At 43.4% G+C, this 26,868-nt stretch overlaps 1 protein-coding gene across 1 annotated transcript in view; it reads right to left on the minus strand.

Annotated features, from left to right (window-relative positions):
* The window catches only part of arhgap23b (Rho GTPase activating protein 23b), a 322,411-nt gene that overhangs the window by 69,998 nt on the left and 225,545 nt on the right, over nucleotides 1-26,868 (minus strand). Inside the window, exons 7-8 of the mRNA XM_079596330.1 lie at nucleotides 13,819-15,124; nucleotides 4,919-5,080 (exon numbers count right to left, since the gene is read on the minus strand). Coding sequence (XP_079452456.1) covers nucleotides 4,919-5,080; nucleotides 13,819-15,124 — 1,468 coding nt within the window. The remainder of the gene's footprint in view (nucleotides 1-4,918; nucleotides 5,081-13,818; nucleotides 15,125-26,868) is intronic.

Below are 26,868 nucleotides of genomic sequence, written 5' to 3' on the forward strand. Positions count from 1 at the left end.
ATGAGGCCCAGCATTTTCTGAAATCTCCTGAGTGGCACTATGTGGCCGCTGAGGAAGGATTTCGCCATTTGCAGGGTATTTCGCCTGCGCTGTGATGACAGCTGTGCTGTCATAGACAGTGAGTTCAGATCCAGTCCTAAAAAGGAGATCCTTTGACTGGGAAACAGTGAACTTTTCTCCCAATTGACTCTCAGACCTAAGCACTCGAGGTGATCGAGTATTAGTGTCTTGTGGTGAGCGAGTTCTGACGGCGATTGAGCCAGAATTAGCCAATCGTCCAAATAGTTCAGAATTCGAACGCCCCGGAGTCTCAGGGGTGCCAGCGCCGCGTCCATGCACACTGTAAATGTACGAGGTGCTAGAGACAGGCCGAATGGCAGGACTGTGTACTGATATGCCCGGCCCTCGAAGGCGAATCTCAAAAATCGCCTGTGACGTGACGCAATTTGTATGTGAAAATACGCGTCTTTCAGATCTATTGCCATAAACCAGTCTCCTCGGCGAATTTGCGCGAGGATACTTCTGGTCGTGAGCATTCTGAACTTCCGCTTTGTTAGCGTTTTGTTCAGACGCCTTAGATCTAAAATGGGTCTGAGACCCCCGTCTTTCTTCGGTACCAGGAAATATCTGCTGTACAGGCCCCCTTCGCTCTGAGCTTGAGATAAAGGCTCTATGGCCCCTTTGCTCAATAGCTTCGCTATTTCGGCTCGAAGTAGATGTGCTACTTCTGTTTTTACCGTGGTTTCGACTTTTCCCGTGAAACGGGGAGGGCGTCGATGAAAATGTAGCGAATAGCCTCTTTTTATAGTCTCTAGCACCCATTCTGAGACCCCGGGTAGTCCTTCCCATGCATCTGCACGTGTGACTAGGGGTTGAATGTAATCTGGGCTCTGGTCGCGAAATGGCGGCGACACGAGAGCAACCGTGTGCTGTAACATGGACGCCGTGGCGTCTGAGGCGGGGGACATGTTTAACACAGTATGCGTCCCGCGCGCGCTCGACTCTCTGAGTTGAGAGAGAGCACGCGGGGCGAGCCCTACGGGGCTCGTTATGTTTGTGAATAAACGTGGGCGCTTGGTGGCGGGCACATTTATAACACCGGGGACACTGTGTTTGTGTACTGACTGACCGTTCGTTAGTTTCGTTTTTACAGAAAACCGCGGAACGTGCAGTGTGTAGTGGTTGTGGGCACTTGGCAGTGGGCACGCTCACTACACGTAAAACACAATCGGCATGAGCCGATTTTATGTGTGCAGACCCTGTGTTGTTCAGGGCTGTGCTTGCACGGGTTGAAAAACCGGGCTCTGGTCGCGAAATGGCGGCGACACGAGAGCAGTCGTGTGCTGTAACATGGGCGCCATTGCAGCGTGATGCGGGGGCGCGCTTAATCGAGCGGGCAGCCCGCGCGCGCTCTCAGCTCTCTCAGCTGAAAGAGAGAGCGCGCGGTGCGAGCCCCGTACGGCTCGGCATGTTTGAGAATAAATGTGGGTGCGTGAACGCGGGTACATTTATAGCACTGGGAAGTACTGTCTATTAGAACTGACTGACCGTGCATTGGTTTCGTTTTTACAGAGACCACGGGACATGCAGTGTGTAGTGATTGTGGGCACTGAAAAGCGGGCACGTTCACTAACTTACATGTGAAGCACAACCGACATGAGTCGATTTTATGTGTGCAAGCCCTGTATTGTGTAGGGCTGTGTTTGTGTGTACGAATGGGCACTAGGTCGTGGGCATTACGGATACACACATTACATCATCGGCTGTGGCCGGGACACCGTGTAGCACAGAGAGTACTGTCTATCAGAACCGACTGACCGTACATTCGTTTCGTTTTTACAGAAACCACGGGACATGCAGTATGTAGTGATTGTGGGCACTGAAAAGCGGGCACGTTCACTAACTTACATGTGAAGCACAACCGACATGAGTCGATTTTATGTGTGCAAGCCCTGTATTGTGTAGGGCTGTGCTTGTGTGTACGAATGGGCACTAGGTCGTGGGCATTACGGATACACACATTACACCATCGGCCGTGGCCGGGACACCAGTAAATACATTTTCAGATTTACCTGGGGCGTCGTGAAAACGGCGTCTGTGTGCAGGCAAACGGGCATTGATGCCGATTTGGTGACTGCAAAATACACTGGCACGGTCGCGAATGTTGGGACTGTGCGAGCGAGACATTTTAGTGAAATCCGGCCGCGGCGGGATTTTAACACTGTAGCTTTCCTCGAAGCAGAAATGCGCATCCTGGCTGAAAACAGGGCTTTCCGGGACTCCGCGATTTCTTCGTGAATTCAGGAAGAAAAGGCGCGGGTCGTGAGGACGGTAACGTACGTTCCTCTGCAGAAAAGCAGCCATCCAGCCGGTAAGCGCATCGATGCTGGTCTTTCTCCGTCGACGCTCACGAGCGGCGGGGGAGGGGAGATCCTCGGAGCTCGCCCATCCCTCGCTACCCGAAGCGAGGAGAGAACAGCAGTCGTCCTTCACAGACACGGCTTCATCTTCCTCGTCCATGACGGACGCGGCGGCACACAGCGGCCCTTGTCCGTCGGTCAGAGAGTCCAGCGAAGCGGGCGGAGAAGCTAGCGGCAGCAGCGGCGAGCACCTCGTGGTGAAGGGAGGTTCCGGGCTCCGCTGAGCACGGCGCTTTTCACGGCGCGGCACTACAGCGGGCGGAAAAGATGCAGCTTCAGTAAATGAACGCCAGGCGAGTCCGCAGAGTCACCGTAGGCATCAAATCACAGTGATGGCAGCCGCCATCGACGAGAGCTGAAGCTGCGTGATACTCACAGGCAGGAAACACAAGCACGTGGTCCCCGTCGCTGAGCGGGGCTCTACACGAGCCACAGGAGGTGCGAGACATCTTGAAAAAGACGCTCGGCTCTTTTAGTGTGGAAAAACTGTGTGACGCGACGGCGAACACACACACAAAACACACACACATAATGTAAAGGATATTCCACGCCGGAGAAGCGCAGCAGGGAACGGCGGCTGAAGGCGGCGATGACCAGCGGCTTCAGGTAAGGGCTCGTCCTGCTGAGGTGCTTGTATCCAAACGGCTGTGGCGGCTCGAATCAATCCAGCGATGCGTGCAGCTTCGTTGAATTTAAGAAAAATCGGCGTGTTAGACAGCTATGCTCGTATTTATAGGCCTAGGCCACGCCTGTTTGGGCGGGAGGTGACGCAGAAGGGCGCGAAGCGTCCTCATTGGTCAGCGTCTCTGGCCTCGCATAGGCTGTGCTTTTCTGGCAGAGCAGCCAATGGGTGAGCTGTATTGCTCCGCCTAGGTTGTATGCTTCAGAAAAGCGTTTTACAATATTACAAAATTAAGGATTAATTTTAGGCTTCAATCTCGACAAAGAAATATCTTTCCCGTAGCGTTCTTTCGAAGCAGTACGAGAGAACTCTACGTAAGAGAACTGTAAGTTAGTAATAATGTTTTTAATTCCAGCGGTACTGGTGGATTTCCGCGGGAAATTCGAGCATGTCTTTGCATCATTACGCCACATCTGTACACATAAAGAAGGTATCTTAGCTAGTAGGCTATATTGCGTGTGAGGATGTTGGAGGTGGAGATTTATAGCCTTTTCTCACGGCACTGGATATAATTAAACGTATCAATTTGATGGGGGATCCAGAAAGGTTCAAACGACAATCACAAGTGACAACTAGAGATTAACCCATTGTAAAATGCAAAAGACTTCGGAGTGGCTACAGAAAAAAAGAGACGGCCCATGCGAAAACAAGGATAAATATCGGAAGGGCGTTTGAAAGGTGGCGTGAACTCCGTGTTTTGAAAGGGTTCAAAACGGAGCACAGGCTGCTTTTTTCTGCTGGACAGGTAAGACATAAGCGATCGTTAGAATGAATCAGCCCGATTTGCTGCAATGCTTTTTTCCCCTTAAGTTGGTCAGAACAAAAGTGGATGTTACTTTCTAGTTCAGATGACATTTTCCTGTGAAAAATTATTATGTTGGCCATACTTCCAAAAAGTAGAATCTGTGATTCCGAATGACAGTATCCACACCGGCGTGGTGACTGACAGCCGCACATTATCCTCAAAATATTGGATCCATCCACGCTCTGCCGTGCCGGGGCACAACCCACATAAAGTTGATAATTCCGCGAATAACTACAATTGCAGATTTCGAACAGAGATGGCGGCAAAAAGGAAAAACTACGGACTGCATCTTTAATATAATGAAGTTCATCATAGAACATAGTAATTATAAACATTTTATTGATTTGACCGGTTACTGATCAACTGTTACATCCCCTAATGAATAAATTAATGCATTATATAAATTCGAAATAATGACCTAATATGAGTGTGAAGGCTGAGAACTTGTGGAAAACTTACCAACCATTAGTAATTAAAAAAGAAAAGAAAATCTTAATAGCTGTTAAAATTAGGGTGCCTGTGTTGATGACAGATGTAAAATTAGAGGAAAAAAAATATGGATGTTAGAGACACTGAGTGGCATTGACAGTAGACAAATAAAGAGACGTATTTAAAGGAGGTTAAATGTAATTAATTGAAACCGAGGCAACAGGGTTATAGGCGGTGTGATCGATGCTGAGGAAAGAAAAATACAAATAAGAATAATGATGAAAGATAGAGAAGTTTACATGACAGTTATAAAATGACATATAAAGTTGCTATTGGATAGACATGATTATCAGTGTCAACAGAGAGGGAGGCAGGAATAATTGAGACAGTGTGACAGTTACAGTAGATAAACTGGACAGGCATCTGGCAGATAGAAGAAATGTATCAAGATGGTGACACCAACAGACTAACATGCACAAGTTCTAGAAAACCTACTAAGATGAAGTGCTCAGATAGAGGAACAGTAGAGGTCACTGTGAATGGAGCTGTATTTGGGGTGGTGGGGAGGGAGGGACAACTCACTGCAGTCTGTGTAGAGGAGGCTGGTAAGGGGGGAGGTGAGGATTGGATAGACAGTGGTGGTGGTGGTGGTGTGGGCAGATGCCTGGCACAAGCTGCTGGACACCACGGAAGACGCTGGCACATGGCGAGCACACAGGTCAACACTGGGACTGGTGGGCTCATCTATCAGAGGATGAGAATGTTAGAGGGGTGAGAGAGGTTTAGGGGGGCATGCTGGAAAGGGTAGGCTGCTCCACTGTCAAAAATATATCTTCTTAAGTTAACAATGAATTAAGTGTTCTAGTATGGATAAAGTAATTTGTGGCAAGAACAAAACAATTTTAATATAGTGTGGGTCAGGTTTTAGAATTATTCTAAAACCTGACCCACACTATATTAAAAACATTTTTTTTAAAGAAAACACTTTTTTTTTTTTGCTGATTGTGGTGTGAAATCTATAGATATAGATCGGAATAGAAGATATGCTCATGAGGTCACAGTAGACGGAAGTCACTGTGGTTACATTCACTGAGTGGCAGAGTTAGTGGTCTGCTTGAAAAAACAAACATTTAAAATAAGAAAAGATATGTTGTGTGATAGACAGTACAAATAGATGGAACAAGAAAAATGTGTTATCTTTTTTACAAAAAACCGAAAGCTACAGACAAATGGAAGCAAATGGATCACTGCCATTCACAGAAACAAGTGGAATCCTGGCAAACAAACATGGATTTGTATTTGCCATTTTGTGTCATGTGTGTTGAATTTTAAAAACATTGTGTATTTACATTAAAAGGTATTGCCTCGTGATTATCCACATGGCGTGGAGATTAAGTGTTTTATGTTTAATTTTCTAAGTACCCCTTTGGCAAGCGGAGCTTGGTACGCAGTGTTAATATTTCTTGTGTTTATTTCTGAGTGAGATGCGTTTGTTGCATGATGTTGTCGGTCGTTGAGCTCGGTTTTTTTATTGATTCAGGTTTTCTTATCCATTTCATGTCCTTTGTTGTATACTGTATGTATATTCATGCATTCATTTCATCATGCCCTTTTTTGTGTATGTTCATTGTATACACGGGTTTCTGTGCAACGTCATCCCATAGATGCGCGCGCATCTAAGAGGCAGAAAGCAACACTCTTTACGGCTATATCTAGCAGAAGCAGAGATGACGCGGAGCTGTTGTGCTGTAAACTAACCTAAATAAATAGAGTATGTCAGGTTTTTATGATTCGCAAACTTAGTTGGACAATTTCATAGTCAACTAACTAACGTTTTACATAATGTTATATTAACAAGCAAACAGATCCAACTCTGAAATTGCAGTTTATTATTGAGTCAACAAGAATTTACAAACAATGCGAAATCTACGTTAATTACAATGTTCTTTTACAGAACTCGGCATAACATATAGCGGTCTTGCCTCTAGGATGTGCGCGCATCCGGTATTGTTTGTATACAAGAAACCTGTATATTAATTACATTTCTAATTTATTTCTATAGTTTCACGGTGCTTCAACAATTTAAAAGTAATGCTTAATGGTGCTCATGATGAGCTAATAAAAAAGAATGCACCCATCAGAGACGCTCTAAAAAAATTTGGAAACGATTGGGCAGCTATACAGTTGCTCCCTTCCAGTGAACTGTTTCAAGGCTAAGACAACAGTTCATAACAGAGCTATGTGGAGTTAAGAGAGGATTATAAAGTATTTGTAAAGACTACAGTAAAGACTGTAATCTCTGTTCCCTGAGTTCCATGGCTAATGACGCAGTGTCTCGTTCCCTGTTCTCAGGGAACAGAGGTTACAGTCATAAGACCTTCCCTTTCGAAAGGGAACTCACACTGCATCGATGACGGTATGGGGAACGATGTAAAATCCCACCATGCTGAGGGGAGTGCATGCCAATTATGGCTTGTGACAAAACGTCAGAACTGGCAGTTTCAACCTGAAATGCCAAGAAAACACTCCACTTCGGGTCACATACTGTCAGTGACATTATTCCCTACGGTCACTGCCCAAGCTATAAACCTCAAAGAGGCCTCCAAAGAAGGAAAAGCCTACCAAGGCCGCCCAAGGGCTTGAAACCAGCAGCTTCCATGAAAGGGGTTCCTTTAACCCTCTGGGGTCTAAGGTGTTTTAGGTGTCACAGTTGGAAACATCTAAAAAAAAAAATTTTTTCCACAAATTGTGTATGTTTGCAAATTGTGTAATATTGCAAAATGTGTAATAAGATTCTAATTATTGGACAAAAAACTTCCACACGTAATAACCTAGAGTACTGTCTAACACTTGATGGCTGCTCTGTTAAGTCTTCGTCGTCGTTTAGGAACCTGGGTGTGCTCTTTGATACCAATCTTTCATTTGAAAGTCATGTGTCTAGTATCTGTAAAACCGCTTTCTTCCATCTTAAAAATATATCTAAATTACGTCATATGCTCTCAATGAATAATGCAGAACAATTAGTTAATGCGTTTATGACCTCAAGGCTAGATTACTGTAATGCTCTACTGGGTGGTTGCCCTGCACGCTAAATAAACAAACTACAGCTGGTCCAAAACGCAGTAGCTCGAGTTCTTACCAGAACCAGGAAGTATGACCATATTAGCCCCGTTCTGTCAACACTGCATTGGCTGCCTATTAAACATCGTATAAATTTTAAAATATTGCTGATCACTTACAAAGCACTAAATGGTTTAGCTCCGCAGTACTTGAGCGAGCTCTTAACGCATTATAGTCCTTCACGTCTACTGCGATCTCAAAATTCCGGCCAGTTAATAATACCTAGAATATCAAAATCGACTGCTGGCGGTAGATCCTTTTCCTATTTAGCACCAAAACTTTGGAACAGTCTTCCTAACATTGTCCGGGAAGCAGACACACTCTGTCAGTTCAAATCTAGACTAAAAACACATCTCTTCGGCCTAGCATACACATAACACATTATAGACTTCTATAATTCAATGTTAGGCTGCATAGTTTAGAACAGCCGGGACCGGGAACACTTCCCGTAAATCCTGATGTACTTGGTACATCATAAGAAGGATGGCGTCTACGCTAATATTAGTCTCTCTGTCTATCCCGAGGTTTACCGCTGTCCACCGGAACCAGGCCGTATCCAGATCTGATGAAGGACCAGCGCCAGGACACGACGACGCCGCTGACCTGAAGTGTCAACCAGTCTCTCCTCCTCTCCACTCCGACTTCAACCAACCGGAACTGGACAAATGAGACAAACTCTGATTCATTCTGAACTCCTGATCTGTAATGCTACTGAATCATAATCATACACTGTTCACTCATTGGCCAGAGGAGAACTGGCCCCCCACTGAGCCTGGGTTCTCCCAAGGTTTTTTTCTCCATTCTGTCACCTGTTGGAGTTTTGGTTCCTTGCCGCTGTTGCCTTACCTTCTGGCTTGCTTGGTTGGAGACATTTAATATTCAACAATTATAGATCTGCCTTAAAGGTGGACGATGATGAAATTGTTTTTTGTATTATTTTCATGTTATCACTGTGAAGCTGCTTTGATACAATCTGTATTGTAAAAAGCGCTATATAAATAAAGGTGACTTGACTTGACTAATATCCAAGGTAAACATTTCTAGTAATTGTCCAGTTAATTATCATAATGTATTTGAAAATTTTGGAATATGTATCCTTTCCCCAAATGTGTCACTAATAAAACACAATAACAATTTAAAGCTTATATTTACCTTTTAAGATTTTGTTTACATCTACCTTGTAATTTTTTTTGATATTTTATTAAAAAGGTTACAATTACAACAACAATAACATTTTTAACAATGTTTCAAGTGTAATCGTTCTTCGTAAAAACTAAAGTATACATTTTATCATACATATTTCAAAGTTAAGGAATCATTAGTTTTAATATAGCCTACATTGTAACAAACACTATAATAACATATTAGTTGATGACTTTATTTTTGACAAAACATACTATATATATTTAACATATGAGCAAAAATAGGGCAACAAAAGCTTATTTGATGTGGCAGTCTATTTTACAGTAAAAACTTAAAGGCACAATATGCATTTTTTTTGCTTTAAAAATATAAAAAAATCACTATATCTATGTTATATATTTTGTTGTGTATTTACATTATACAGTTCCAATTAACTTCTAAATCCAGAGAAATTAATATTTTAATTCGAAGACACGGTCCGTGTCTTTATTTCCGTTATGTCGCCCGTCTATCACGTCATATCCGTGTTTGCGTCTTCCTGCGTAACCGCCAAACTCAAAGAGGAACACTGGCAGTATAAGGGGAACCCTCGTATAAAAAAGTCTGTATGATAATGGATCATGACCTCGCTTTGCCTGTACGTTCTGCCAGCTCAACATAGCGCAAACGTGCGGGTGAAAAAAAATGACTCGAAAAGATTTTGGGACAGTAAGTTAGAAGAATCGTATAATCATAGCATGCTGTATGTTTGCATATTGCATAGCGATCTTGACCACATTGAGACCCGTTTAGCTGAATACGTATACATTGTATTGTATGGGGGTTTCAAACAGGCGGATCCGTTGTTTTTGGAGACTGAAACTATTTTTTTTTAAAACTGATTCAAAAGTATATTTCTATCCGTATATTTGGTGACACGATGATGTCATGTGTAAAACGCAGATGGACTAGCTATTATTGGTTTTATATCTAGCTGGAGAAAGTAACGTTAGCTTCATATGGTAACATGTCACTATCTTGTTCAATTAATGTAAGGTGACCATCACTTTTATCACCTGTTAATACGAGCTACATATAATATAATATTGATTTAATAATGGTCTGCTAATTCATATATCTCTGAGTTCCACAACATTCTGTCTCACACATTAGCTAACGTTACGGATGTGTTTGTTTACTAACGGTAGCTCGCGGCTATTTCATTAGATTGACATTATATTTAAAGTGAAAAGTAACTTTAAACGTAACAACAATAGAGATGTAATATAACAATACATTACCTCGTCAGTGAACATGTTTTCTGCTGGAGATGCCAGATTCGCTGGTTGACAGTGACAATGACAATGACAACAACTCCCATGAGCCCACGCACTTTCCCGACGTCATCAAAGTACGTCTGTTGTTATTATTTTGAATGAGTGACCCCTAGTGGCCAAAAATTACATATTGCACGTTTAACAATTAGTTAATAGTCATGTGCCTCAACAAGTAAAGTCATAACACAACGATACATTTACAAATTAATTAAAGCAGACAATTTGAAGTTGAAGTACATGACTTCAACCCATTGTGGTAATTAACGCATTAATTTACACTGTTGGATTTGAGGGTGAACCAAACACAAATGAATCTTCCAGGTGATTCGTTCAAACATAATTCCACACAGAACTCAACACTCCAGATCTCAAATCACCAATCCAGAACCATAAAACCCAGGCTCCTGCGAGTCTACACTAGCCAACAAAACCCCCCAGTTAGAACTTTATGGCCATGCAAGCTTTAAAGAGATGAGCCCAACTAAACGAAGAACGTTATCAAGTTAGATAGTTTGGAAAAGACTGATTGGTTCAGAGATGACACGCCTCGGGACTACAGAGGTAGATAACGGCAGAGGTTGTTTGATCCCAATACAAAGGATGTAAAACAGACCTCCTTCTTCTTGAGGACATTTGAACGACCTCAGGGTTGAGATCTCTCAAAACCACAGAGATTGAGACTTTACATACGCTTGCTGTTGATGATGAATGCGTGCAGAATATGGGTTCTTCCATGCCTTCTTGATCTCAGTATCCTGATCAGGATGGAATGGAATTCTCACGGGAGCTGGGGAGTTATGGCCAGAAAGAAACCGCTCATCCAGCATGCCGCGAACGGCTCCTTCCTCTTCCAGCAGCTCACCCTCACGAGCTTCTGAAGGGCGTGAGAGAGAAACACCTCTCTCAAACTCATTAGCGAGATCCATCTGGGAGCCCCATGATCTGAGGCTCCGCGGTGCCTCAGCACGAGCGGGACCCGAACCACTGGGCCCAGATGCCTGTCCCTCTCGTGAAGAGGGCCAGATGAGAGCAGAGTTTTCTTGGAGGAAAAGTCTCACATTCTGCACAATCAGGTCTCTCAAGAGCTGATTGTGTGTGCTCTTCGCCCCAAACAGTAAACGTACGAGTTGTGTGTGTCAACTAGTGTCAGAAACCTGAGACACAGATCCACACACTTCTTAAAACGCTTATCACTTGCCATAATTGTTCTTACCTTTTACAGGTGATTGCAAATCAGACAAAACAGTCCCTCTTTTGAAGACAAAAAGAGGGTGACGTTCTCTAGGCGCCCCTTTTATACTTTCGGGTCGCACTATTAGTAACGTCACAGGCTGTCGCCGGTCAATTTCGATTGCCATGATTGGATAGTTTTTCAGACACCTGGACACATGGAGGGCGTTCCCCATAGCGTCATCGACGCAGTGCGAGTTCCCTTTTGAAAGGGAACCCACATTTCTTTATGAATTGAAGAAAGGGCATGATTTTGTCTTTCCCCCAAACATTGTCAGTGCTGCTGTGGAGAATTGGAAACAGGATGATTGTTGACTTAAAGGGCACCTATTATGCGAAATTCTCTTTTACATGGCGTTTGAACATAAATATGTGTTGGCAGTGTGTGTACACAACCACCCTATAATGATACAAATCCACCCAGTGTTTTTTTTAAAATCCTTTTTAAATCCCCATAAATCATAAGCACTGTCTCAGAACAAGCCATTCTCAGATTCGGGGCAATGTGATGTAGATTTGCACAAGCCCCTCCCACGACTGTTGACTGACACTGCAGTTTGAGCATAGACCCGCCCTGAGTGAGCTAAACACAGTCCGCCATTGTTTCGACACCGGATCAACTGTAGACAAGAATGTCTTCTAAAGCGATTGATTGTTGGATGTAAAAATGAACATAGCAGTCTTCATTAACTCTGGTTGTTACTCGAGGATGGATCAGTACAACTGTTCCTGATCCAGATTACAGTCTCCGGAGCGACAAGCCTAACGTCACTGATCACGGCAGAAATAAGTGACAGCACGCTCTTTATGACAGCTCATCGAGTCGTTTTACAGATATAAAGTTTACCAGTTTATTAAGCACCCACTGAAAAGGTGTGTATATATTTGTTTAGTGTTGGTTGTAACGAGAGTTTTATGTACTTCGATGTGTATGTTCATGATAATGAAAGGGAGAGAGAGAGAGTTTATGAATAAGACTTTAATACGCACTTCTTGTTCTGAGTTTATTTAGCTCTTACAGTGATTTTCTGGAGTAAAACTAACACTTCATCTTTTGGGTGAAAGGCTTGTATTAATAGTGGATAAAAGCAGATGACAAATACATTATAACCGCAATTAAACTAAACTCTGTTCTATTTCCATACAGCATATATTCTCTGGCTCTGTGGGGATTATTGTCCGACTCCGGGTCGAAATTAACACTACTGAGAGTTTCTGTTTTGATATTATCATTCTGTGGGATGAAATTGTCCTGACAGATCACGCACTCATGAGGCTCGCCCCCTGTGCCGTGCAGCAGCAGATCATTTGCATTTAAAGGGATATACACGAAAACGATGCGTTTTTCTGAGCCCCAAAAAGTGGCAATTTAAACTAGCTGTAAAAAAAAATATCTGTTGGGTATTTTGAGCTAAATCTTCACATACAAACTCAGAGACTTATTTTACAACTTGTGAAAAGGGGCATAATAGGTGCCCTTTAAAAACCTAGAACTTTTTTTTTAAGAAGACCTTTTGGGAGGAAAGCTATCCAATTGTAGCTATGTGAAAGTGAGTTTTTATTCAGTTAAAGGGCTTCCCCTAAAGGCTGTTGGCATGCTCTGTACAAATGTTTGACTGATAAGCAGACAGGTGACCGCCAATGGAGGATTGTACATGGACCAATAGCTACCAACAGACATGTGGTGCATCTTAATCGGAGTGTACGGGTGGGCTGCCCTTTTTGTTCTGAAATGGAATCAATAAAAAAAAAAAAAAAATTGTGTAGTGTTCTCGTTTAGGAGTTCTGTTTTCCATTCTAAGCAATTGGTTTTAATCCCTAGGTGTTTTTCTTTTTAATTGTTAGAACTATGGTTCTGAAGGTACCTGAAAAGTTTGAATCCAGCACCACCTAGCGTTCCAAATATATAAGGGTTTTTTTAAAGCTAAAAAAGGCTTATAAGTTTTGAAAATATTGTCCAAAGTTTTCTTGGTGTCGTTCCATTCCTTGGTTTATGCGGATTCCAACAATATCAGAATATTATTTTGCTTGTCCACTATTTTGAAGTGTATGTAAAACAGTTTTTTGTTACTTCTACAAATGTTGTCCAATTTTGTCTAATATTGGCTCAGATGATTTTTGGACTAAGCTACACAGAAATTACCAACCATATTTTTGATATCTGTTACCATTACAGAGAAACGCCTTTCTGAATCAAACAGGCTTTGACTTATGTTATGTTAGCTTGTTTATTGCTTAGCATTTAATTTGTCTTGATCGCATATATTCTTTTCATTTTATTTTCCTGAAACGCTACAGCGAATTATAAACATCTATTTATAGTTTATAAAAGCTGTTTGTTGCTCTTGTTGTTTGGGGCCTACTAAAAAAAAAACAGTAACAGCTCTCAGTTCATTTTGAGCTCAGAGTTAGTATTTTGCATAACACTGGAACTGCAAAAGAAGCCTTTTTCAATTCATACATTTTTAATTAACACTACTTGAAAGTGTGTAGGATTTTGTGTTTAAATTCTGTAAAAAATCTGCATATGTGGCTGCACATTTGGTAGGGCATATATATAACCTATTGAACTGAACATAACTTTATGAACTGGAATAAAACCTATAATTTGTTTTCCATTATCTAAAGTCATCTGTTAAAAAAAGATTATAATTTCAATCCATCCACACTGACCTATGAAAGGGATAGCAGTCAAGGAGTCCTGCTCCACAGGCGAGGGTGGTATGCCACCATAGTATTCTGACCGTGAGGGAACGACCGTGGCTGAAAGGGATTCGGATGAATTCACAGGTAAAGCATAGTGTGGATGTCGCACACCACAAGGTGTCTTTCTGCCTGAGGGGGGCTTTTGTCTAAGCACTACCTCCTGAATCTGAATGGGTTGCTCAGCAAACTCACTGACCACTGAGCCTGCTCTAGCAGAGTCTTGGGGCTCTGCCATGGGGGAAGGGTAAAAGGATGCACTCTGCAATGGGCTGTTTTTTGGGGAGGAGGTCCAGCTATGTTGAGGTCCGGTGTAGGAAGGGTCCCTGAAGGAGTGAGCAGGTTGCATAAGATGGCTGGACGTTTGGCAGAAGGAGGGGCTGTAGCTGTGGTAGCCCACTGTCTGATCATCTGCATTTTGTGCAAGTGAACATTTGATCTGAGCAGCTGGCTGCTGGTCATGGTTTAAGCCCTGAGCAGAGGATGGCACTGTTGCAGAAACAATCATGTGCTGATTGGGCAGACTTGGATGCTCCTCATTGCTGATTGGCTGACTGCTTTGATGAGGCCATGCTGGTCTTTCATAATGGGGATTGATCAGAACGGATGCCTTTTCTAGAGTTTCCAGTGAAAAGTCATAACTCTGCTCATAGGAAGCATATGCAGCCAGCAGGTTCTCTGAAAAGGAATGGCTGGAGATTTGACCCCACCTCCCCAGCCCATATGAATTCGTACAAGGTGAGTAGTTGGCACCCATCGCTGCACTGTAGTGGAGAAGGATGGTGTCCTGAGAGGCGCCTTGTGGCCACCCACTGTAAGACCTTCCTAGTGCCAGTCCCAGCTCACACACCCGGTCTTGAGAGTTGCACCGGTGGTGATGGGAGATGCCAAGGTCCGGCCGATCCGCTTGGGTGTAGTACCAATCCGACAGAGCCTGGAGGCACAGCTCACTGCTGGCTTGGGGAAAACTGCCTTTCCTAGGGTGAGGGAGTGAGGCGGAGACGATAGCTGCATTATGGTTGGCAAAATGGAAGTCCAGTGGGCTCGTTGTTATCCCCGCTGAGGAGCGGGCGCGTTGGTGAGTCAGGTGTTGATGGGCACTCTGAGACCCTGCGACGATCCCCGAGTTGATCCCCGAGTTCAAGTTGTCAGGAAGATCGTGGCTCTGAGTGGCAGAAGTGGATTTGCTGCTTGAGACCGAAGGAGGTTTAGGAAGGTTTTGGGCTTCTCCCATGTATGGCTTATTCCCTCTCAAGTATGCATCTTGAGAATATACCTGAAAGAGATAAAGAAAAAAAAACAAGTTAACTGTAAATGAGGACGTACCTAAGAATGAAAGGCGAGTAGACATAATAATCGGGAAATAGAATTAAAACACAGGTTTATGCAACCACAGAAACCCGGTGTCACATTTGGATTTATTTCAGTTTCTGTTTCCTAGGTTCCCTTTCGAGAGTACTCTCGTGTTGCGTAAGCTAGCTTATGCTACGGGAAAGCCCCTTTCTCGAGAAGATTGAAGCCTAAAAATTATCCTTATAATTTGCTTTAATTTAAAACGCAGCAATTGCTGCAACCTATGGGGAGACGCGGCTAGCATGAGAGCCAATAGGGGGTGCTTCGCGCCCTCTATGGGACATAGCCCGCCGAAATGGGCGTGGCTTCATACTATAAAAGAGCGCGTCGCCCATAGATGCCTTGATTTCATCTCCTTCAGCGAAGGATCCTCTTCGCTGACTCCGGAAGAAGCCTTCACGCCGTCGAACACGCAATCAGCTAGACTGCAGAACTGAGGACGCCGGCTGGGAGTCTCTCCCCAACGCCGTTGCGTCACTAAACAGTTGTTTCTCTCTAAAAGAGCAAATTGCGAGCGTTATTGCAAATGCCCCGCGATTCCGGTGATCTGCGCTTCCTGCCTGGGGAAGGACCACACCGAGTTCGCGCTCTCTAAAGACGGCTGCCTGGAGTGTGACGAGATGGCCTTATCGACCCTGCGGGCTCGATTAGCCTCCTTCGGCGAAGACACTACACTGCCGCTCTCTCAAGGGCCGTGCCGTAAAAAGCGCCACTCTCAGAGAACTCAAGAGGCCTCAGTGGTCCGCGAGCTCATGCCGGCTAACTCCCCGCGTGCCTCGCTGTCCGAGTCGCCCTCACCAGGCGTCCCTGATGGCCAACACCCTCCCGCCGCCCCCCTCATCACCTTCGGTGCGCCTGAAACGAATGAGGACGTCGACGAGGACAGCTGTTCGCTCGCCACTTCGGGAAGCGAGTACTGGTCAGGCTCCATTCCGGACCCCGCCCCCTCAACCCAAGCCAGCGCCAGTGGAACTAGAGCCAGCGTGGACACGGAACTTGTCCGCCTGCTGACCAAGGCCGTCGAGTGGTCTCCCCCCGAGGAACCGACACGCAACAGGCTCGACGAGTGGTTTCTGCATGGCCTCGGCGTCAGCAGTGCTACAGCTGGGTCTGTTACACATGCGCCCCCTCCAGCTATGGCTAAAATCCCGAGTCCCGCCTCGCGCTTGGACAACGGGTCGCCTTCGTCTCAGGGTTACCCAGCGCTGTGTCGAAGCACTGGAACCTTGGAAGACAGCCGACTGGTACCAGTCAGGCATCGACATGGGAACTGTCTTGAAGCTAAAAGTAGTCTCGACAGATGCATCCAACCTCGGTTGGGGGGCCCTGCACGAGGGCAGGCCAATCTCTGGTCTATGGACAGACCAAAAGAAGCGCCTACACATAAACTGTCTAGAGATGAAAGCGGTTGAGCTAGCTCTGGAGTTTTTTCTCCCACGGTTGAAGGGTCACCACATCTTAGTCCGATCAGACAACATGTCGGTGGTATCCTATATAAACTGCCAGGGCGGCATCAGATCCCGGAGCCTTTTTAATATGGCCAAACGCCTTCTCGTATGGGCTCAGCACAATCTGCGCTCGCTGAGAGCAGCGCATGTGCCAGGCATCCTGAACTTGGGTCCGGATATATTATCCAGAGGCAACGTTCCCCCAGGGGAATGGTCTCTTCACCCCCAGGTGGTTCAGTTAATATGGAGCATCTTCGGCAGGGCGGAGGTCGACCTCTTTGCCTCAAAAGACAACGCTCATTGCCCAGCATACTTTACAAAGAACAGGGACGCGTTGGCCCACAACTGGCCCAACCGCCCGCTCTATGCTTTCCCACCGATCGCGCTATTACCACAGGTCATCGCGCGAATCAGGGAGAACAGGTGCGCAGTGCTCCTAGTCGCCCTGCTCTGGAGGAACCGTACATGGTTCCCGGAGCTGACGCAGCTAGGAGGGACAGCCCCGTGGCCGGTCCCAGTGAGGAAAGATCTCCTCTCTCAGGCCAAAGGGACGCTCTGGCATCCCCACCCCAAACTGTGGGCCCTGCACGCATGGGCTCTCAACGGATACCCGTTAACCTCCCGGAGGGAGTGTTAAATACCATCACAGAGGCTAGAGCGCCGTCTACTAGGCGTCTTTACGCTTTAAAATGGTCAGTGTTCTCGAGCTGGTGCTCAGCACGGAACATGGATCCTAAAAACTGTGGAGTAACGGAGTTACTCCCCTTCCTCCAAGAGCTGTTGGACGCGGGCAGGTCCCCCTCCACTCTCAAACTGTATGTGTCGGCCATTGCGGCTTTTCTAATGCCAGCGTCTGGTCAGTCACTGGGGAAAAACGACCTAGTCGTCTGTTTTCTTAAAGGAGCCAGGGGGTTAAACCCTCCTCTACCTCCGTCGGTTCCCGTCTGGGACCTTTCCACGGTCCTAGAGGCCATGAAGGGTGATCCATTCGAACCAATGCAGTCGATAGACTTAAAATATCTCTCGCTCAAAACCGCTTTCCTGTTGGCCCTTGCCTCAGTTAAGCGTGTGGGTGACCTGCACACGCTCTCTGTGAGCGCTACCTGTCATGAATTTGGGCCCAATGACTGCAAAGTTATTCTCAAACCGAGACACGGTTACGTTCCTAAAGTGCTTGCCACTCCGTTCAGGGCGCAAGTCATTTCACTGTCATCTCTCCCTGCATCTGACGGTGAGAGGGACGTGAATTTTCTCTGCCCTGTCAAGGCTTTGAGAATTTACGTGGAGCGCTCCGCTTTGTTCAGACAAACGGAGCAGCTCTTTGTATCCTTTGGTGGCCGCACTAAGGGTTTGGCTACCACTAAACAGAGCCTTTCACGTTGGATAGTCGATGCTATTTCATCGGCTTATGCTTCCAAAGGTCTCTGCTGCCCTCTGGGCATTAGAGCTCACTCTACGAGAGGCATGGCCTCGTCGTGGGCATGGTCCAGTGGGATTTCACTACAGGATATCTGTACGGCGGCAGACTGGGCCTCTCCGTCTACATTTATAAGGTTCTATAACCTAGAAGTTCCCGCGCTACAAGCTAGACTGTTATCAGTTTAGCCACGCTATAGCAGTTATGCTGTCCAACTTAGGTTGGCATACTGTGATATGTGTCAAGCATTTAGTCATGTAGCACTTAGGGTCCATTCACATTCGGCCCCATCCCTACATATTCCCGGTTCAGCCCCCCCGTGGCCTGAACTTTAATTACTCGTCTATGAGCCCCGGGCACTGCCCTGGGACGGTGATGAAGGGAATTTCTTGTGAGCACACACAGCGTTTTACACGGGGTTCCCGTAGCGTAAGCTAGCTTACGCAACACGAGAGTACTCTCGAAAGGGAACGTCTCGGTTACTAACGTAACCTCGATTCCCTGAGATGAGGGAACGAGTGTTGCGTAAGTAACCTTGCCGTGTTGTGCTCCATATGTATCGCTTCGGTCGATGAAAACAAGGCATCTATGGGCGACTCGCTCTTTTATAGTATGAAGCCACGCCCATTTCGGCGGGCTATGTCCCATAGAGGGCGCGAAGCGCCCCTATTGGCTCTCATGCTAGCCGCGTCTCCCCATAGGTTGCAGCAATTGCTGCAGAGCAGCCAATAAGCGCGCGAGCTGTCTCGCTTGGGTCTGCTTGCTGCAGCAAGTGCGTTTTAAATTAAAGCAAATTATAAGGATAATTTTTAGGCTTCAATCTTCTCGAGAAAGGGAACCAAGGTTACGTTAGTAACCGAGACGATTTTTAGTTTTACCTGGTTTTCCGTGTATTCTGTTACTGTTTTCTTTGTCCCCGTTTCTATATTTTTTTCTATGGTTACTTATTGTTTTTATCTGTGTCTTGTTTAGTCTCTCAATTTATTTAGTATTTAAGCCCTCAGTTTTATCAGTCATTTTGTCAGCATTATCTTTGTGTTTGACAAAGCGGTTACATTCTCGCTCTGTGTTGGATTGCCGCCTTTTTTAAAATAAAAAGTGTTTAAGCTGCACAAGAGCTGTGTCCCAATGTGAAGGCTGCATCCTTCAAAGGCCGCGGACTTCAAATGATGCCGCCTATGCGTCCTTCGAAGGACGCACCATGTAGCCTTTGTAGGATTTCCTAATTGCGCAACCAGGTGTTCCCGATTACCGCTCCAGGCGCCAAGCAACGGTGATCTGCCCAGAGCCACTCAGGATCTGCCATAACCAATCGCTAACGTTTGGTCATGACGTATGTCATACGCCTTAACCGGCCGTAAACACGTATCCGAATGATCAGAGGATTGTGTTTAGAATAAGATGTCTGTCAACGAGAGTTGCAGGTTTTGTTCTTTGAATTTAAGAATTCACCGAACAATTACAAATTCTAAATGTATATTTATGGGCGTCAGTTTGGTTTGAAATGTGCTGGGTACAGTGACGCATTCTTTCTTTTTTTCCTCTTTCGCGCAGGTCATGTTTTGAAAGACTATGTCCTGTAGCTTACTAATGTAAATAAATTAAAATTTATACAAACATGTGATAATGTCCGACTCGTTTTATGAATAAAAAAAAACTTAAGTTTTCAAAAAGCATTAGACATACTATTCTGCTTCATAAGTAGCCTACCATGTTGACAATATGACATGGCGTGGTTTAATGTACCTAAACAATGATTACCAAATTTCTCTCTCATATTGCTCCTCATAGCCACTGAAAATGGTCCAAAAAATCTAACCCAAATTATTTTGGACGTTTTCTGACATTATTAAGCGTTTCTACTTCACATTTTCAGCAGGGCAGCGGAGCGGCTGTGGGTTGAGTCCCCACGGTTCTCATGCCGCATGCCCAACCACCCCTCCCCTCCCCCAAACGTATCCCAATGTTACAGTTGTTGCAGTGTTATGAACAGAGAAGCGTGTTCCCAGCGCAGCAGCAGAATGACTAAATTGAGCTTGAGGTAAAAAAAAAAAAAAAAGAAAAAGTGGTGGGTTCAAAATGACTCATGGCGAAACCTGGTGGCTACGTGTCCCCACCGAAATCGAGTCAAACCTATGTTTGACACTAAGGACAGTGATAATGTATTCAGTCAACTGTCAAAGCTGGGTCTAATCATTAACAATACGCCGCTGCGCTCGGTTCGGATCTGCCGCAAATGCTGTGTAGTGATCAGTGATCGCTCGCATCTTTCTCCGCTGCCATTACTGAACTACAACTCAAACTAACGTACAACATCAACGTCATCGTTCCCAGCCACTCCCTCTGTTCACTGATTGGACCGGTGAAATTTTGATTTCAGAAAACCAAAGAATACACACAATCCCAGACCGAAGTACTGAAGGAAAATGTAAATTGAGTGGAAGTACGTAGGAGGACGGAGCCAGGCTATTATTTACTAGCATCTCTAGTTGTTTATATTACTAAATACAGCTTAACCAACTTCACATATTAACCTGACATCGCCAGCTTCTGTAACTACTAGCACAACACGCTAGTATTTCGCTAGCCTGTTAACGCGCCACCTGTGCACTCAGTTATTTATTTATTTTTTCTCGCGCGCGCCCGCACCTGTGCCTTTTGAGTTCATCAAAGCCCAGGTGAGTAAGAATCAGTCAACAAACACGGTGAGTAATGACTTATCCTGTTATTATCACTTGCACTTCATGTTACATGTTCAGCATAGCCTTCTCTGTCGGCAATATAGGATTTATATGTGATAAATGCAGGGAGACAGTCAGGCTGACGGAGAAGATTTCAGAACGAGAGACACGCATCCAAACTTTAATTGAGAATTGTAAGAAGAGTGCTAGAGCTGTAGATACTATTTTGGATGTGCCTAGCCTAGTGAACCCTTTACACGATTAGGTTCCGGCTGAATTAGATTCCGTGCAGCAGGGCAAATGGGACGGAGAGGCGCTGTAGTCGTGGATCAAAAAAAATGCTCTTCCATTCCGATTTCAACATTAAACAGATTCTCCCCACTCAGTGAAACACCCACTGAGAATTATGTTGAATGTGCCCTAGTTATTGGCGATTCTATTACACGGAACGTGAAAATAGAAACACCAGCCACCATAGTCACATGTTTGCCAGGAGCCAGAGCGCCTGACATTAAAGCAAATTTAAAAGTGCTGGCTAATGCTAATCGCAAATTCTCTAAGATTATTATTCACGTCGGCAATAATGATGTTCGACTCCGCCAGTCGGAGATCACCAAAATTAATAGGTGTGTGAACTAGAGTGCGGATTGGGCCGAATTTTTCAGTCCGAGCCCGGCCCGCGTCCGACAGAGCAGTAACCGAACCCGACCCGAGCCCGACAGGCATAAAGATATTTATGTTCGAGCCCGACCCGAGACCGGCAGTTAAAATACCATTTTTTTCTCATACTAATGACAATTGTACGTTTGTTTGTGTGGAAAGCCCGCTTTTATTAAGCAACTGTAGGAAGGCAATCGGAAATGTCAACAGGACAAGCGCAACAGCGCGCGGAGCAACAAGCGCTCTTAACACCTGGCGCGCGCACATTATGCACGCGTTTCGTTGTCACGGCTACATAAACAAATGTCCGCACACAGGAAGACGGATGTTATGGTAATATTTTACATGTATTTTAATCACAAAAACGAACGTTAGCATCAAGTGAAAGCATCAGGCACATCGGCTATCTACATAATAAGCTGTTTTAAATTTAAAATGTTCAATGCCTTATCGCGCTGATGTGACCGAGCCCGACCCGAACCCGAACATCATTTCTAAATATCTGTCCGAACCCGGCCCGTCGGGTACCGGCGGGTCCCGTCGGACTCGGGTCGGGTATCCATCCTCTAGTGTGAACTCGCAAGTACGATGTCAGGCACTGTAATTTGCTCTGGCCCCCTTCCTGTTCGCAGGAGTGATGAGATAGTTAGCAGATTGTTATCACTCAATGGCTGGCTGTCTAGGTGGTGTCCGCGAAATAATATAGAATTCATAGACATTTGGAAAAGTTTTTGGGGCAGACCTGACCTGTTGAAAAGAGATGGTATTCATCCCTCCTGGGATGGTGCTGCTCATCTCTCTAGTAATTTGGCTCATAGTCTTAGAGATAAAACATGACAATCTGGGGCTCAGGTCAGGAAGCAGACAGACTGGCTTAACTGACCGTCTGCTAGCTGTCTAACGTCACCCAGGTCAGATAAATCCCATCACATAGAGACTCTTTCACCTAGATATCATCACATAGAGATGATGTGTCTGTTCCCCGAATTTGGAAATTCAAAAAGGTTAAAAATTTAATTGATGTTCAACAAATAAAAAACAGATATAATACAGATGAGCAAATGATAAAGCTTAGGTTGCTGAATATCCGATCGCTTACTTCAAAAGCGCTAATAGTTAATGATATGATTTCAGATTATAACCTAGATGTGCTGTGTTTGACAGAAAACTGGCTAAAACCAAACGATTACATTGCTTTAAATGAGTCCACCCACAAGATTATGGTTATAAACATGAACCTCGTCTGAAACGCAGAGACAAAGAAGACCTGCTAATGCTGCATACTAATGAGCCTTTCACTGAGCCACACAGAATGCAAATACAACACACACATATATATATATATATATATATATATATATATATATATATATATATATATATATATATATACATACATACATACATACATACACACACACATCTACAGAATTGGTTCAGAGTTGGAAACATCTTGAAAAAAAAGTGTATTTTTCCACAAACTGTGAAGGCCTATGCTTGCAAATTGTATAATATCCAAGGTAAACATTTCTAGTAATTGTGCAGTTAATTCTCATTCGTATTTTCAGAAAGTTTTGGATTATGTAGGCTATCCTCTCCCCAAATTTGTCACTAATAAAACACAAAAATAATTTAAAGAGAAGGCTTATATTGACCTTTTAAGATTTTGTTTGCACCTTGGAAATTAGGTTTTGATGTGGCAGTACAAACTTTATAATCTATCCAAAACGAAATGTTGTCTTTCATATTTCGTCTGTAACATATCGTCTTTTATAATATAGCCTATATTAGGGCATAAATGTTAATTTGCAGTTTAAAATGTTGCTTATACAAAGACATTTTATTTCAACGTATTCAGTCGATTTTTACTCATCTCAGTAGGCAATAGATATTTCATTCACACACACAGACACACGTTAGTAAACAAACGCATGCACATGTGCCGTTCATTCATTCAAACACAGAAACGCGATTCAAATTTAAACAGTCTTTTGCGGATTACAGGAACCAGTTCATATCGCGATTAGAACAAAGCACTTACTGATGATCTGCAGCTGGATCCGTTGTTCGGCTACTCCAGCACGTTTGAGGTAAAATTTCCAGGATAATCACGATATTATTAGCAGAGCTATTCCTCACAGCGAGTGTGTTGTCCAGCTGTTGTGGGCGTTGACTGGTTTGCATGTGTTGCTTCAGATAATCTGCGTTTGAATAGCGCGCGCTCTCGATGGGCGTGTCACATTAGCGGAGTAATGAGGTGCCAGAACGATAATGAGCACAGCTGATCTCTCGCTCTTTTTATATAGATTTCATAAACAGAGAATATTTGTTTTAGATTTGAATTAGATAATTTAAAACTACACACTTAAATGATTATAGAGATATATAGCTCATGTCTGAGTGAATAGTATTCGCTGAGTTTTGTTTGAGTTTAGAGAAGTGCTTCAGAAAAAAGTTCACGGAGACGGAGAGGCATAAAGCACTCCCTGTTTACTTTCTTTATTTTACAAAAGCACAATGTTTTATTTCGATTGTAAGTGGACACATAAAAAAGTAGACATTTAACAGCTTATTTTTTCATATTTCTTAAGTCTGTATGACCAAAACCGACGGAGTATTTTAGGTCTATTTTGCTGCTATGTAAAAAAAACGAGCAAAACGCGCCCGCGCGTTTGCCGACCTCAGGGGGTTAACCGACCGTCTGCTAGCTGTCTAACGTCACCCAGGTCAGATAAATCCCATCACATAGAGACTCTTTCACCTAGATATCATCACATAGAGATGATGTGTCTGTTCCCCGAATTTGGAAATTCAAAAAGGTTAAAAATTTAATTGATGTTCAACAAATAAAAAACAGATATAATACAGATGAGCAAATGATAAAGCTTAGGTTGCTGAATATCCGATCGCTTACTTCAAAAGCGCTAATAGTTAATGATATGATTTCAGATTATAACCTAGATGTGCTGTGTTTGACAGAAAACTGGCTAAAACCAAACGATTACATTGCTTTAAATGAGTCCACCCACAAGATTATGGTTATAAACATGAACCTCGTCTGAAACGCAAAGGAGGAGGTGTTGCTGTAATTTATAGTAATATTTTCAAAACCACTAAGAAATCTAGTTACTAAAAAATATACTTCTTTTGAAGTGTTGGTACTTAATGTAAAAATATATAGTGTAAACGATGAATCACGTTTGAGAATTCTGCTGCCTACTGTATACAGGCCACCAGGGTACCATAAAGATTTTATCAAAGAATTTGCAGACTTTCTATCAGAATTAGTATTGGCTGCAGATAAAGTACTAATTAATGGTGATTTTAATACACACATATATAATGAAAAAGATGCATTGGGATTGGCTTTTAAAGACATTATAAACTCAATTGGAGTTAGACAACATGTGTCAGGACCTACTCATTGTCGTAATCATAAACTAGATATAATACTATCACATGGAATAGTATAGCAGAGCAATGACATCTCAAATCATTATCTAGTCTCATGTAAATTACATTTAGCCAAGGCTGCAAAGCCGTGTTATAAATATGTTAGACCTATCACTTCTGCCACTAAAGATTGCTTTATCAATAATGTTCCTAATCAGTTTCATCATCTCAGCTTCCCAGATAGCTTAGAAGAACTTGATATTGCAACAGAAACTTTTAACTGAATTTATGAATTTCTTTCCTCTGCTGAACACAAAGGAAGATATTTAGAAGAATGTCAGTAACCAGACAGTTTCTGACTATTGACTATACTATTGACTTCCATAGTATATGTTCTTCCTACTATTGAAGTCAATGGGAACCAGAAACTGTCTGGTGACTGACATTCTTCTAAATATCTTCCTTTGTGTTCAGCAGAGGAAAGAAATTCATACAGGTTTGAAACAACTTAAGGGTGAGTATATGATGACAGAATTTTCATTTTAAAAGTGAACTAATCCTTTAAGGTCCTTAAGAGAGCAGCCAGAAAAATGGAGCGCAACTGGAAGAAAACAAAACTAGAGGTATTTCGAATTTCATGGAAGGAGAGCTCGATTGCTTACAGAGAGGCTTTAAAAGCTGCAAGATCTGCTTATTTTTCAACCCTATTAGAAGAAAATAAACACAATCCTAGGTATTTATTTGAAACAGTGGCTAAACTAATGAAAAAGAAAGCTTCAAGCCCAGAAGTTTCCAAGCAACACAGCAGTAATGACTTTATGTACTTCTTCACTTATGAGATCGATCAGGAACAAAATTATAACTATGCAACCGTCTACTAAAATATCGCATCAGGGAGTGCATTGTAGTCTATTCTTTGTCTCTAGGATACGTACCATAAACTTTTAAGCTGGCTTTGATTAAACCACTTGTTAAAAAAACACAACTTGATCATACAAAATTAGTCAATTACAGGCTGATCTTGAATCTGCCTTTTCTGTCAAAGATATTCGAAAAAGCAGTATTCTCACAACTATGTTCCTTTCTAGAAAGAAATGATATCTGCAAGGATTTTCAGTCCGGATTTAGACCGTACCATAGTACCGAGACAGCTCTTGTTAGAGTCACAAATTATTTGCTCTTATCATCCGATCGTTGTTGTATCTCTCTATTAGTGTTACTTGATCTTAGTGCTGCATTTGACACCATTGACCACAACATCCTTTTATATAGACTAGAAAACTATGTTGGCATTAGTGGAATTGCACTAGCATGGTTTAAATCATACTTATCTGACCGCTATCAGTTTGTAGCAGTAAATTACGAGATGTCTTATCGATCACAAGTTCAGTATGGCGTACCACAGGGCTCAGTACTAGGACCGCTGCTGTTCACTCTGTACAAGCTACCATTAGGAGATATCATTAGGATACTCAGCTGTATATTTCTTCAAAACCTAACGAAACCTACCAATTCACAAAATTAACGGAATGCATAGCTGATATAAAAAATTGGATGACTAGTAATTTCCTACTACTAAATTCTGAAAAAAACAGAGATTCTAATTATTGGACAAAAAACTTCCACACGTAATAACCTAGAATACTATCTAACACTTGATGGCTGCTCTGTTAAGTCTTCGTTGTCGGTTAGGAACCTGGGTGTGTCCTCTTTGGTACCAATCTTTCATTTGAAAGTCATGTGTCTAGTATATGTATTCTAATGTATTCTCGGACAATGGTAGGAAGACTGTTCCAAAGTTTTGGTGCTAAATAGGAAAAGGATCTACCGCCAGCAGTCGATTTTGATATTCTAGGTATTATTAACTGGCCGGAATTTTGAGATCGCAATAGACGTGAAGGACTATAATGCATTAAGAGCTCGCTCAAGTACTGCAGAGCTTAAACCATTTAGTATTTTGTAAGTAATCAGCAATATTTAAAAATGTATACGATGTTTAATAGGCAGCCAATGCAGTGTTGACAGAACAGGGCTAATATGGTCATACTTTCTGGTTCTGGTAAGAACT

Source organism: Phoxinus phoxinus (genome assembly GCF_949152265.1).
Source record: "Phoxinus phoxinus genome assembly, chromosome: 21".
Classification (NCBI taxonomy): domain Eukaryota; kingdom Metazoa; phylum Chordata; class Actinopteri; order Cypriniformes; family Leuciscidae; genus Phoxinus; species Phoxinus phoxinus.